This window comes from Pelobates fuscus, chromosome 7 (assembly GCF_036172605.1).
Source record: "Pelobates fuscus isolate aPelFus1 chromosome 7, aPelFus1.pri, whole genome shotgun sequence".
NCBI classification, from domain to species: Eukaryota; Metazoa; Chordata; class Amphibia; order Anura; family Pelobatidae; genus Pelobates; species Pelobates fuscus.
In genome coordinates this window covers 28291393-28306992 of record NC_086323.1, presented here as the reverse complement: position 1 = coordinate 28306992, position 15600 = coordinate 28291393, and the positions used below count along the sequence as shown (strand labels likewise).

At 40.7% G+C, this 15600-nt stretch overlaps 1 protein-coding gene across 2 annotated transcripts in view; it reads right to left on the bottom strand.

Moving 5' to 3' along the window:
- Positions 1-504: 504 nt before the first annotated feature.
- PODN (podocan) overlaps positions 505-15600 on the bottom strand; it is a 46226-nt gene continuing 31130 nt past the window's right edge. For both annotated transcript variants that reach the window (XM_063427840.1, XM_063427839.1), the window contains exons 5-11: positions 12806-12915; positions 9680-9836; positions 8316-8431; positions 6281-6938; positions 3899-4047; positions 1140-1353; positions 505-783 (exon numbers count right to left, since the gene is read on the bottom strand). In XM_063427840.1, the coding sequence (XP_063283910.1) occupies positions 1170-1353; positions 3899-4047; positions 6281-6938; positions 8316-8431; positions 9680-9836; positions 12806-12915 (1374 nt within the window). In that variant the 3' untranslated portion in view covers positions 505-783; positions 1140-1169. The remainder of the gene's footprint in view (positions 784-1139; positions 1354-3898; positions 4048-6280; positions 6939-8315; positions 8432-9679; positions 9837-12805; positions 12916-15600) is intronic.

The following is a 15600-nucleotide window of genomic DNA, read 5'->3' as shown; positions in this document are numbered from 1 at the left end:
AGTTTCCATAAGTATATAGTACGGATGGAAACTACCGAATACCATACAATTCACATAATACACAAACGAATAGCAATTTCAACATAGGGAAAACATATACGAACACAGTCACACAGGCATTTTGCAGGACAGGCTCACTGCATTCCGCTACAGAGTGCTTTATTATATTGAACACAGAGCGGGAAAACAACCCAAAAAAATTAAAATGATGCAATATAATGCATGAAATCTGGCTTCAATTATATAAAAGAATTCAAGTTTGTACTTCATTTCAGCTTTCTTTGTCTTTTCACTAGGGGAGAATAAAAGCAACTAAATCCCATTTCATGCTTCCTGTAGGTGTAGATGTCCCTCATTAATTCTCGAAAAACTGAAGGTGATACAATAATGGTTAATACACACAGTCAGGAGAATCATCATGTAGAATATTTTATTCCATAATTAACCTTGTGTAACTCATCCACGCTATTGGCAGCATCCCACAAATTGAAAGAAACCAACAGGTGAGCATCTTCTCATTTATTCTTAAATCTGAAATAGATTATAAAAATACAACAAAAGCCAGCTTTTGCAAGGTCCATCGATAGCTGTCCAGAAAAAGAGCTCTTCTCTGGATCTCTTCTAGGGTTTCTTAAAATGATCACCTCCAGAGGCAACTGCAGTGCACAGCAAAGCAAAATAAAGTAAGGAGCAAGTCAACGTGGGGCAGGTCCTCTGGAATGTGGAGGGTGGTAGAATGTCTTCTCATTGTCTTATGATCTGTCCCTCTGCATTATCAACAACCTGCACACCAGAAAGCTTAATTTTAGGTACGTTCTGAACTGGAATTACAAGACTGTACAATAATTGAATGCATCATGCATACATCACAGAGCACACGTGATATAATAATTTATGTTTCATAAAATTAAAGCTGTTTCTAGTATCCAAACTCTATTGTACTTATTTTATTAATCCTGGAAGATTAAAATGCAGAGTCGACCTTTATTAATATGAATTAGGCCTGCAACCCTGAGCTCTGAACACATAATTCAGTTGGTGCACTAACCAACTGAGATATCTCACCAGCTAAGGTAGGTATAATCTGCAAAGACAGCAAAATACACAATGTGAAGATGCTTAGTTTGTTTACTACATACATAGATATTTCCGCTTTATCTCATCCACTCCTAGTCTTCCTCCTCTTCCTCTTGTTCCTCCTCCTCCTCTTCTTCCTTTTCTTTCTCTCTCCCCACTTCCTTCTTATTGAAGACTTTGGGCAGGGCCAGGCTGCTCTCAATGTCCAGCACCTGCAGTTTTTCTAGTCCATGAAAGGCCCTCTCCTTCACAGTTTCAGGCGTAAGAAGGTTGAACCTGCCAGAGAATCAGACACATTGATCATAAAGGACATTTTCCTAAAAACTGCATCGCTAACAGGTTTCTTCACTGAACACTTTGTCTCTTTTTCTCTCCAAATCGGTTATTTTGGCATAATATTCAATGGTCAGTTTGCTGCAATTCTCTAGTTAGATCTCAAATCAAGGGTGATCAAAAGGTAGGTCCCCATCTCCTGCAGAAATTAATTAAAGAAGTGCTCCAAGCACCACGATCACATTAATGTTTTGAAGTGGTCTTGGTGCAAGGAGCCTGAATGTTGCACATGCACTAATATTTGGAAAGCAGCGTCATTAGCTAGCCCGGAACAAGAGTTAATTTGAGGCTCAGTGCCCAGCGGAGAAGGAAATTTGGTGATTCCAGAAATATTTGCAAATAAGGTATTTTGGCCTAATATGTCCAATAGACATGTGCACCAGTGAAATATTTGTTTCGTACAAATGAATTTGTACTTAATAAAAATGTAATTCGTGAATTCCACATTTCGTCCGTAAAACATTCGTTTTCAGATTAAATTCGGTAAAAAAGAATTTGTTTTCGTCCATTAGGATGAAAATAACACTGCGCATGCGCAAAAAAAAAAGCAAGGAAGGAGCCGGCAGTGCTACCAGCTCCCTACTTGTAATAATATTAACAATTCCCTATGACCCCCATATTAAGAAAAGGGAGGTTAAATCATAAATAATGGGGGGGGGATAGATAATGGGGGGGATCTAAAGTCCCTCTGAGGTCCCCACCTATGACCAGCGGTTGGGGACCTTAAATAATTAAATAAAGTGGGAGGGACACCTAATGTCCCCCCCAGATCCCCACCCATGAACGGCGAGTGGGGACCCTAACAGTCAATGGATGGGCACCTATTGTCCTCCTCCACATGGCCCCCACCCATGAGCGGTGGGTGTGGGCCCCCATATGACAATAAGGGGGGACCTATTGTCCCCCCCGGCCTTTAGAATTTTCCCACACTCTTTAAAATGACTCAGAGCACTCTGATTGGTTGGATTCCAAGCCAACCAATCAGAGTGCTGTGACAAGTAAATGTAGAGATCTACCTGTCAGTCTTTTAATTTACCTGTCAGAGCACTCTGATTGGTTGGCTTTGAATCAACCAATCAGAGTGCTCTGAGTCAAATTGCAGGGCGTAGGTAGCCTATATAAGGCTTCCCTCGCCCAGCAAAGCTCATTCTGCGAGGAGTCCACTCTGGGTGAACATGGATTTTTTTTTTTTGCTGTGTTTTTTTTTTGCGCTCCGTTTTCTTATTTTATTTTAACCGTTGCGACAGGACAATTATTGATTTTTATTTGGCCTTTATTGGGGCTGAAGAAATAAAAGAAAAGAAAAAAAGAAGACATCTAATGGTAAGTATAAAATTTTATTTTACAGGGTGTTAGTTTATTGCCCCTCCCTCACTATTATTAGGGTGAGGGAGGTAGGTGGGGAGAGATTTTAATCTCCCTTATGCTAATATGGGGGTCATATTAACCCTCATAGAATGACAGGGGGCATGGGGGGAGTTAGGAAGTGGCGGGGAGCACTGCTCCCTGCCGCTTCTATTTTCACATATTACAAGGAGGGAGCCGCGAGCCGGTAGCTCGCTCCTTGTAAAAGGTTAAACTAACTGAAACAGTAATGCATTCGGCATTTGCCCTTTCATTTCGTATTTACTTCATATGTAGGACTTTCGTTTATGTTATAGTAAACGAATACGAAAAAGTCAGAAAATTTGGACGAAATTGTATTTGTCCTAAAACGAATGCACATGTCTAAGGTACAATTTGCTTGCAACTCTCCACACTTTCATGGCTTAATGAATAACCCTGCTAGGTGATAAGTAGTTTTAGGATATTGAAGAATTCCTGATATCACAATCTTATTTATTTAGGGTTATTAACAGTACTTTTTTGTTGCTCTACTCCCTGTCCTGTTTTTCTTTTCTTTTTTTATACTTTTAATAACTGAATATCGTTTTCTTTTTAATATACTAAGTCTGGCCTCCATTTAAAATTGTTGGATAAGCTTTTAAAATGATTTCATATTTTTGGTTAAACGTTTAAAATGATTTAATAATATGAAAAATATTTTAAAGGGACACTATACGCACCTAAAACACTTCATCTCATTGAAGTGGTCTGGATGCAGTGACCCTGTTCCCTTAACTCTACAATGTAAAACATTGCAGTTTAAAAAAAAAAAAACAGCATTGTACATAAAAGGGTTAAGAAGGCCTCTAGTGGCTTTCTACCAGACAGCCACTAGAGGATCTTCCTGGAGTTTAACGGATACCAGTGTAATTAAATCCCTCTTAGGAAAGCATTGGATCAATACTTTCCTGTGGGGAAGGCCAGATGTGCTCACTGCGCATGCATATTAGGGTCCCCCAGATTGTTGACCTTTTAACCCTTAATTTGGCAGGGAGTGGAAGGTGGGAGGGGAGATTGTAAAAAAAACAAAAAAAAAACAGGCTTTCTATGGAATTGAATCAATCCTCTGGGTTCTGCGTTCTCTCCGCTTTGTACCCTCTACCTGAGAAAGATCCTCTTTATATTTGGGGTGGACTCGAAGGCATTATCAGTCACCATTACAATCCTGTTGTTCTGAAGGTACAGATACTCTAGACTTTCAGGCAAATCAGGGGGAACATATGAGAGCTGGTTCCCTGCTAGGTCGAGCATCTGAAAGACAGCAAATGGAAAGTGCCAGAGAGACTGTTACAACCTTAAAGTGACCAGATCTAGTAAGTTATGCTACAAATTAGGTAACCCTAATCAATGTGCACATTATGAGAATGATCTGTATAACAATGCATTGCCTATCATTTTATATTATTAACTTCATATATTATTATCTATGAACGACTTCACAGAAAAACAGAATGTTTAAAAATATGTTTCAGAAAAAAGTACTAAAACCTTAAAGGGAAACGCTAAGGAACAAGACAACTTTAGCTTAATAAAGCAATTTTGTATATAGATTATACCCCTGCAGTCCACCCGCTAAATTCTCTGCCATTTAGGAGTTACAGTGACACTATAGTCACCAAAACAACTTTAGCTTTATAAAGTAGTTTTTGTGTATAGATCACTGCTCAATGCACAGTGTATTTACTCTAGACGTCTTTTCTACTGCTCTGTTAATTGAACTTTAATCTTACACAGCATACTCCTGCAAGCTCTAGCATGCTATTAACAGAGCAGGAGATATTACATTCTAAATTAAACAGAATGTGCAATAAAGAAAGTTTAAACATTAGAGCTTTTTACAGGACGTGTGAGTCACAGCCAGGGGAGGTGTGGCTAGGACCACATAAACAAAGTGATTTATCTCCTAAAAGGCAAACAATTGAGCAGTGAGTCTGAAGGGTCATGATCTAAACCCCAATTCCAGGACACTAAGCTAACGTTGTTATAGTGTGTAGAGTATACATTTAAATGCGCAGCTAAAAGTATTAACTTTATCAATTGGTAAAACAATGGCGTAATATATGTCTCTATAATAATGGGATCAACATAATTAGAGAAGGAACTCAGGGGGTGACAACCATAAAGGTTGTCACGGGCCCGGCGGCCCTGGGTGGCCCGGCCGTCTGGGCCTCACGTGTAGCGGCGGAACTGCCGCCGGTGTAGTTGCACCGGCGCCTGCACGCTGATGGAGCCCATCGGGTGGCCCATGCACTTAGGGCCACCTGATGGGCCCCATATCTTCAGGGGCACGGTCAGCGCTGTGGCCGTGGTATAGCGAGACCGGGCCCCTTTAAAAAAAAAAAATGCCGCTGCAGGGCAAGTGCTGCTGGGAGGAAGAGGTCACTTCCTCCCAGCTCACTCCGCGTGGGAGGAGCGCCCGCCCGACAATGAAGAGGGAGAGCCAGCCGACTGCCAGTCCCATCAGCCCCAGCCAGCCACCCTCCTGCAAAGACACGGTAAGAAACAGGAGGGTGGCTGGAAAATGAGCTGTGTGTGTGTGAATGTCTGTCTGTCTGTATGTCTGTCTGTGTGTATGTATGTCTGTCTGTGTGTATGTCTGTCTGTATGTGTGTATGTCTGTCTGTGTGTGTGTCTGTGTGTGTGTCTGTCTGTGTGTGTGTAGGTCATTATGTGTGTATGAATGTAAGTGTATGTATGTCTGCATGTCATTATGAATGTGTGCATGTCTGTTTGTGTGTATGAATGTATGTCTGTATGCATGTATGTCTATCTGTATGCATGTCATTATGTGTGTATGAATGTCAGTGTATGTATGTCTGTATGTCATTATGAATGTGTGTATGTATGAATGTCAGTGTATGTATGTCTGTATGTCGTATGAATGTGTGTATGTATGAATGTCAGTGTATGTATGTCTGCATGTCATTATGAATGTGTGTATGTATGAATGTCAGTGTCTGTATGAATGTATGTATGCCAGTATGAATGTATGTATGTAACTATGTATGTCTGTATGTATGTCTGTATGCATGTCTGTATGTCTGTATGCATGTCATTATGTGTTTATGAATGTCAGTGTATGTATGTCTGCATGTCATTATGAATGTGTGTTTGTCAGTATGAATTTCTGTCTGTATGTCATTATGAATGTGTCTGTGTCTGTATGTCCTTATGCATGTGTGTCTGTATGTATGTTAGTATGTGTCTGTCACTATGTACGCCTGTGTGTCTGTATATGTGTGTATGTCTCAGTATGTGTGTGTCGGTATGTATGCCTATATGCGTATCAGTATGTGTGTCTGTTAGTATGTATCAGTGTGTGTATCTGTGTCCTTTTGTATCAGTGAATGTGTTTGTGTCTGTGTGTGTATTCCTGTGGGCGGGATTTGGAGGCGGTCTCTTTGGGCGGTTTTGGAGGCGGGCCCAGACCCTTAGCTCAGTTAGGGGCCTCAAAATTTCTGGTGGCGGCCCTGACGGAACTAACCTGGAGACTGCTGAGTTCTGCCCAAGCTCCTGTATAAACAGAATTGATCTTCAATTTATTGTTGCTCAGATAAAGCTCCTTTAACTTCGACAACCCGGACAGTGTGTCTTGGGGGATTGAGCTGATATCATTCTCTTTCAGCTTCAGAATCTCCAAGTTTTTCGGGAGTCCATAGGGCACTGACTTTAGGCTGTTTCCCGACATTTCCAGAGTCTTGAGATGTCGTAGTTTTTTGAAGGCATCTCTGTGGACTGTACTGCTCATTATCTTATTGTAGCTGAGGTTGAGGTCCTCTAGGAAGTAGGTGGTGGCAAAATCACTCTTAGAAATACTGGATATCTGGTTGTGGAGAAGCATGAGTGTCTTTACCCGGCGGGGCAGGCCAGCTGGCACCTTCTCCAACAAGTTATTATACATATGCACAGTGTGCAGCTTCTTTAAGCCCAAGAAGGCATCTGCATGAATTCCTTTGGCCCTCAGTTTATTATTGTGAAGGAGAAGATACTCCAAGTTCCTGATCTGGGTCAGGACATCCTTGGAGATGGACCGGATATTATTCTTTTCTAGATGGAGTATGACAATATTCCGTGGTAAGCCTCCTGGGATTTGTGTAAGGTTATTGCTTGATAGGTCTAGGTATTCCAACCTGTTCAGCTTTCTGGAACCAGAGAGATATAAAGTATCAGGAAAAGTATCAATTATACATGGAGGGATATTTCCAATTTAGAGACAACATTTTATGATTTCAAAAATTGATTGGTACCAACGCAAAAAAAGAATCAATAACTTAAGTTTGTTTTTGTTTTTTTGTAACTTAGGGATCAGAAAACAAAAGAAACAGTAATACAAGATCTTCATACACATTTTTTTTTCATGAAAAAAACGCAGTTAACAATCTAATTTTTTATAGTACTGAATAGATCATAATATAAATTTAATGGATGTGAACTATATAAAAAAAATGTATTATATATTTGTAAGTGGTTATGTCATCTGTAGACTACAACTGACGTATTCCATTTTAAATATGATTAGGACTCGATGCCTCTAATATCAATACCTTATCACACCTATTATATATACATATATCTATCTCTATATATAACACATTATATTACATCTGTTACCAAAATAGTTTAGGGTTTATAATAAGTAAACCAAGAAGGGTCCTTATACGTTTTTACAGCATGTCCTAGGGTTTAGATGTCATTAGCCAATTTAATGTCACTTTTTTTTATTGACCTCAGAAAGTCAAGATACTGTAACTGGAACCCTATCCATAGAGCTACCTGATTGGTGCATAATATATCTTTGTCACTACACCACAATTCCAGCAAGGCATATACTGGGGATCATTTGGGGTTTACAACCCTGGAATGTTTACTCTTGAGATCCTACATTACTGAGACTTAGTTAATCTACCTGGGACCTTTCTACCTGGTTCCTACATAGTCCGTAATTTATTAAGCTTCCCAAATGATTCAATACTGCAAGAAAAACATATCAAATGATTTATCTTCAGAAGCAATCAATTAAGTCTGTCGTTATTTTTGTAGAGAAATCATTTGGAAAAATGTTCCAAAACATTTGGAAAGCGTATTCAATCAAGTCTATAACCTCTTAGAACAGTGGTTCTCAACCCAGTCCTCAAGTACCCCATAACTTTACAGGATTTAGGGATTACCCAGTTGTGTCTAAGGTGTTTTTAGAAAGAAATCAAAACAAAACACTTTAGACACAACAGGGTAATCCCTAAATCCTGGACTGGTAGGGGGTACTTGAGGACTGGGTTGGGCTTAGAACACCACTAGCAATCAATTCTATAACCTCTTAGAACACCACAAGTCTATAACCTCTTAGAACACCTCTAGCCTCCTCACAAAGGCTATTTGGGGCCCTCTTTCCTCCTAAATCAACCTGCCAAGTCAGTCCATCAGTTCACAGTATTCAGACCTTGGACCTATGGACAAATTGATATCAACAACTGCATCCACAATTCTTGAGCATGGCCTATTCTAGCCCGATGTCTTCTCACCCGAATGTCTCATTGTTCATGCCTTCGTTGGTTAGAAGGTTGTTCTGCAGATAGAGCTCCCTTAAATCTGATAGAGTGCTGAACGCCCCCAATGGGATCTTTACAAGCTTGTTGTTCTGGATAGAAAGAAGGCAAATATTCTATTAGTATTCCATAGCATTGTACGATACCATGGGATATAAGAGCACTTACCAAATAATCATACAGAGAGAATATAAAAATAACTAGGGTTTTGAGACTATTTGACTTGACTTGGACTTGGGTCTTTTTTCTACCTATATTACGATGTTTCAGCTTGAAACACTGCACATCCAGAGATATTTATAATTGTGTTTTGGGGGCTAGTTACACCCCGAGCACACGTGACTTAAGTTGCCCAAAACTCTGTTCTGGGCTGCGTAATGTCAATTCTGTGCATACAAAAGTCTGTTGGCAGTGCGCACTGCATGCTGCCAACAGACATAAAGCTCTCCCTTCAAGGCTTTGTCCAGGCTGGATTATGGTAAGTTAAAATTAACTTAAAACTCTATTTGAACATTTATTTTGGGGGATAATATAATGCAAATAAGTCATTATTGTATTTTTTCAGCAGAAAAAGAGTTGGGAAACACTTTAACATACATTTACATTGACAAGATGTTTGAGTGCCTATTTAATTTGAAACTGAACTAATTTTACCCAAAATGGTAGATCTTATGTGCGTATTCTAAATTTTCATTGTGTTTGAGTTTTTAAATAATATTTGTTGTCTCTTGCATAACACAGCACAAATTGTACCTTTAGGATTACAAAACCCACATTGCTCTCTTATCCAGAATTCATAGCACATATGTAGGAGTCTCAGATCTGAATCACAACTCTTGATTAGATTTTTCTTAGATTTTTCTTAGATTTTGATTGCATTGCCCTAATGTTTATTTAATAAGGTTTGTGTTGCTCTCTGTGTCTGGTCTGAATAAATCTAGATACTAATATTTTCATTAATTAATAAAGATACTCTATTATAGCACCCTGTGCAATATGCTGTACATTTAGGAATATTCACTAAACCTGGGAATTTAAGTGAGTATCGATGGAAGTGTAAATAGTAGAAAAATGTTATTCAGGAAAATTTTCCTCGCCTGGTTATTAAAAATGTGCACATTTCTGCCTATTCCCTAATTAGTAAAACCCCAAGCAAAGTTATTTGTAAATAGATAGCTTGGTTATTAAAAATGTGCAAATTGTTGTCTATTCCCTGATTAGTAAAACCCCAAACACAGTAATTTGTAAATACATTTTTGCCCAAATTAACAGACCTAGTTTATTGCCCATTGGGTGCATGTCATACAACGCTCAGACGAGGAGTACAGTTGCCCATGTACCTTTAGGTGCAGCTTGTTCAACGCAGGCGGCAGGTTTCTAGGAACATACTTCAAAAAGTTGCTGGACATGATAAGAACCTCGACGTTGTGGGAGGAGTTAAACATGTCGTCTGGTAGCCCTGCGTCGGTCAGCTTGTTGTTGTGTAGATACACAGATCTTTTTAAAGAAACCAATCATGTTTACATAACTGTAACACACAGTAAGCATAGTTTAATAGTGTGACAGACCTCTCATTCTTTGAATTACTTTCATTTTATGCTGGTTCGTCTGTTTGTTCATGTATTGCCCTGTCCGTACGGTTCCTATGCTTTATTCCCCTTTTTGCCGAAAGAACTGCCGAACAGCCGGCCACCCAGTAGGGAAGTGTGCTGCTTGTTAACCTATTGGCCTTATTAGAACATTGTGGTTAACCGCAGACACTTCCCATTGTCGAATGGTCAGCTGGGTGGTCGTCGTTCGAATGAACGAATACGAGGCGGCGGCCATCTTGGACATACAAACGCCCAACGCTCGTCAACGATTCCATGGAACTAAAAACGGACACTATTTTCATGCGAACACCACTAAAGCCGCCCACCTCCCTTCATCTGTTTCCCGTTCATACGAACGCCGTACCGTTCGGTACATTTCTATACGAACAGAGCCACCCAGATAGCTATCCCATGGAGCCTATTTGTATAACGAATAAACTGTGAAAGACTTTGGCTCCATGGCGTTTGGACTGTATTTATGTGATCTGAGCGCTATTCGTTAATATTATGCGCTCAGATCCAGGCTATCTATGTGGGGTTTTCATTCGGTAGTTTGTGAATTATAGATTTTTATGTATTTTTATTATCCTGTATAAAATGGAGGTTATGCTCTATCCTCGGAGATAATTGAGTTACTTCCCAATTATCTCCAGGATAGAGAGGAGGGTCCTATATTGTTCAGGTGTTTATACCTGTATTGCTGTGATTGGTTACTGTAAGAAATTGTCACAGTTTTCCGCCAGGTCCCCTAGGGGAGTGTCCACCTGGTGGGAAACCTGCATAAAAGCCAGGCAGGTAACCCAGATTAAACAGATTCCTGCTTGACCCTCAATACAGAGCCTCGTCTCATACTTGGGGGGATTTATTCGTGCATTTTCCTGTTCAGCTGTTTGGAGTGTTCGTAGGCTGATCCTGCGTTCGGGAAGGGAATATCTGTGGCGGCTTTAACCCTTTTGTACCTGAGGTGCCGTTAAAAAAATAGTATTTACATAAAGGGTTTAACCACTAAATAGTGACAAATGGTGAGTTTACAGCAAAGTGGCACACAATAGTCCAAAATAGAATCTTAAAGGGAGATTCTAACAATTAAAACACATTCTTCACATAACTTCTATTTAACTTCTAAATGGCAGAGAATAGAGCAGCGATACTGCAGGGGCATGATCTAAAAAAACTCAGCTAAGTTTACTACCTTGACCTAAATATTGTTATAACTCATTCATTAATTTTATACACATTATCAGTGATAATTGTCATGAATTACAGTGAATTCAAAGTACATTTCAAGGTCAAAGTAGCTGAATTGGAAGTATAACTGGCTGACAACTTTTAGCTTGCAAGGCAAATTTATTGGAAAAATGTTACAGTGATGTTTCGACCTTACAGTGCTCTCTGTCAAGCTTGGCAGAGCTTAATATTTAATTTATAACTCATAATAGTCTTCTAAGATAATATCAGCATGATCTAAATCCTTGCCACCCGGCCTAACTCCTTCACGACGTTAGATAGTGTCACATATCCTAACTATATTGGGCTTCAATGCTGTAAACTGTAAGGGTGTATTGCCAGTATTGCCACGTCCTAACATTTTGACAGAGGAGTTGCATGCAGTGCTCACAGTGAGTCCCACAAACAGCCCTTTAAATGGGACTTTAAATTCCCATGGCTAAAATGCGATGTGAGCAGAGTTAAATCCCTGCTATCACACCATGAGACGCAGTTATCAATTGATACCTGGGGCTACCCTATGTCAGCTGGTGCCATTTTCAGTGGCCACAGACTAGCAGATGTACTGTATGCAACGCTCATAGCGAGTGCTATTACAGCCATTTAGAAAGCTTGAACGTTTGGTGTGTGCAGAGTTAAATCCCTGCTCACAAGAGAGTGTCCATGGGCCTCTGTCAGCTGGAGCCACATATAGGCAAGCCAGCTGCCAGGACCTCCTTGCACCATAACAACTTATTCTGATGAAGTTGTTATGGTACTCAGAGTGAAACTTTAAATGCATATATGAGGGGTAGTTTAGTATAATGTAATATGTAACATAGTGTATTTTTTTCTGAGATACAGCACTGCTTATATTGCTCTGTAGCCATACCTCTAGAAGACAGCCATAACTTAAGCTTTCCCATTGGTTAGTTAGATTTCTAAATTTCCATACATTCAGCAACATTGCGCTCAGCATGAACGTGGCTGATAGTGGCTTTGGAACATTGCAGGCAGCTTGCTGTGAGTGTGTCTGCGTGCCCTAAATTAATGGCATGCTGAGCTATCATTCCGCTCAAGAAAGTCCACACTGCATGCATGCGCGGTACAATATTCCGAGCTCTTTGAGAAGTATTTACTGGACAATAGTTGTGGAGCTCAATGGCATCAGAGTAGGCAAATCAGGCTGTTTTGAAGAGGGTGTCTCAGTGGTGGAATATCGATAACATTATGTTTTTAATTTTACATGCAAGGACTCAAAAAACTCTAAATAAATGATACATTTAAACACAGTATTCCTTTAGAAAAAATACTTATTTAAATGTAAAATTTGAATTTAAAAATAAATAAATGAAAAAATATATTTCTTTGCTCCAGTGTTACCAGGGCTACCAGGGCATATACAAAGTCTTGACTTCTTTCTTCAAAAACATAATATGCTAAGCAAAACACAGACACCCCTTGTGCACACATATAATCCTGCAATGAATGTTTTGCACAACAGCATAGAATTCTGAAAAATCAGTTTGTGTCCTATGGTAATTTTTTACACACCTGTGCCATGTGTGTACAGTTAGATACACCTAGATACAAATGTATACATCTATACACACCTGTATACACCTGTATACACCTGTATACATCTATATGATGCTGCCCAGCTCTCACCGTAAGTTTGGTTTATGCCCAAATGTCATTCCGTAGATTTTAGTGATGTAATTGGCTGCGAAATCGGCACTGATTAGCGAGCTCGGAAGGAACCTGGGAGCCAAGGTCAGCTGAAAATAACAAAAGAAATATATATTGCGTTAATTAAAGCCTAGTCAACACAGGGGTTTATTAACTAAACAGTAACTTGTGGAGAGATGTCGGTGTATGTAAAATTTTCAGCAAGAACGAGTCAGAGTACAAATTGCAGAGGTCATTCACTGGATTTACTGTCCTCTGTAATTCACCAGGCTGTGTTGAAATAGATCTGGATGAGTTAAAAATTGGAATCCTAAAGAATAAAATCAGCAATGAATGTACACACAATGTGTGAGCTTTATCACAAAATCACATTCAGCCACTAGCTGTGAAAGCAGTCAGTGGGCAAACAGTAAGAGGGATACTAAAGGCACGTTTGGTGGTTTGTTTGTTTTTGCACTTTTTTAACAGTCAAAAACTGTATTTTTACAAAAGGACAGAAAATACATGTACCACATGCATCATCTAGTGTAAATGTCAGAGACTGAGAACCAGACTTAGTTTTGTTAATTGAACTTTAATCACACACAGGAGGCTCCTGCAGGGTCATAAGGCTATTAACAGAGTAGGAGACAATAAATTATAAATTAAATTGAATGTGCAATAAAGGAAGTTTAAATAGTGGATCTTCCTTTACAGGAAATGTTTAGGATGGCTGTGTAAGTCAAATGCACAGAGGTGTGGCTTGGGCTGCAAAAACAAAGTTGTTTGGTGCCTATAGTGTCAATATAAATACAATAAATAAATACATTAAAACAAATGTTAGTGTCAAGGTTGATAATAAAATGCTTACCCATCTGCTCCATTATTAATAATCACTAGACTGTCACAACACCACTTCCAGTTTAGATGAAAATTAAAAAATATGTCATTGTTAAATCATTGCTTTCCACATTGATTTAATTGAATTATCATGTATATGTTGTAACGGACCGTTTCGCTCAGAAGGGGATAAAAACCGTTTAGGCGATAATCCCCTTTTCCATAGACCAGCAGCTACTGCAAGCACCAATCTCCCGAACTGCAAACTGTACGAATTCACCAACTCCCGAACTGGAAACACACGAACCCTGGAATCAGGCGAACAGGAAAAGCATACAATCCTGGCAGTCAGCATACAATCCAATTCCCCCAAAAACGAGACGACACATCGGTTTGAGGGTCAAGCAGAATATCTTTTACTGAGGGCTACCTGCCCAGTATTTATGCAGGTCTCCCACTTGGTGGACACTCCCCTAAGGGACCAAATGGGAGACTGAAACAGCAGACAGACATGTATCACTTTAGTACACACAGCCACAATACTTCCCCACAATGCATCCTGGCTTCCTCCTCTCTGTCCTGGAGATAATTAGAGAAGTAATTCAATTGTCTCCCAGGACAGAGGCAAGACTCCATTATGCACGTGGTGATACAAATACAGTATATCACAAATACATAAAGACACATTTTATACATAAAACACAGACATGTAACATATCCCCAGATAGCTCAGGTCTGAGTGCACATTATTAGGTGAATGGCACTCAGACCACACGAATACAGTTTAATTGCCATGGAGCTAAAGTCTTTAATTACACGAATTGGCTCCATGGCATAGCTATCTGGGTTAAAACATTCACATAAAACAAACTACCGAATTTACATGCATTCACCAAATCCATACGAATTAGAACCAGGGGCTGGAGGTTCAGCGGTGCCTGCACGTAAAAGTGTCCGATTTTGGTGCATGAAAGCCGGGCAGAAAAGCGCTGGCTGCCCGGGGAGCTCCATAACATCGCCACCTAGCGGCCGCTAAGTGTAACAGCGGCCACCCAGTAACAATCAATTAAGCTGCGGTTAACCGCAGTTTCAGGGAGGTAAATTGGCAGCACACTCCAGCTCCTGGGTGGCCAATTAACGGCGCCGGCCGGCTTCCCACGGCTCTGGGGAGGTTGGTAAACGGCTGTTTGTTCGGTAGATGGAATCTACCGAACTGCTGTGCAGAAAGGGAGAAATAAATCCTTCTGCACAGCAAAATTAACCCTTTAGCTGCCGGTCCATAATCTAAAGGCAGCAGGCGAGCAACCAGGCTCCTCCAGTTCACAGTGGCGAGGTTGGCTTTGCCACACTTCTCCCCTTTACCAATTAGACTAACAGGGTACCTGACCTCCTGCCGGTCAGTGTCCTGGTTAGTCCAGCAACCCACCCACAAAACAGAAACAGCAATACAGCCCACCCACAATAAACGGTTACTATACCTGGGTAAGGGAGAATCTTGTCCAGGTCCAGGTGTCTCACCAAGGCTGTGTGGGGGACTGGTAGTCTGCCTTGGTGGGTTGCTGAGTGGGCAGAGACCAGCGGTACTCTGCCCTGGTGCCAGTACTACCGCGGAAGTAGCCTGGTTGGAGCCTGGTTGTGGGAGGGAGAGACCGACTGTCTCCCCTCTGGCTACACCGCTCTGTGGCTGGGGGACAGGACCGACCGTCCCTACCCCTTGGGCTGTAAGTGCAGAGACTACGGTCCCATCTGCACAGTTGCGGGGCTTAACATCTCCCCTTGGTGGGTTAGGCTGCCGCTGGAGAGAGGGTGTAACAAGCTCCTCTCTCTGGACTGTCAACTGCCGCTGGGGAGAGGGGTTAACAGGCTCCTCTCCCTGACACTCTCTCTGCTGGTGGAGAGGGGGACCAGCTGTCTCCCCTTTCATTATTTTGTCCTACTGCTGGGGTGTGAGACTG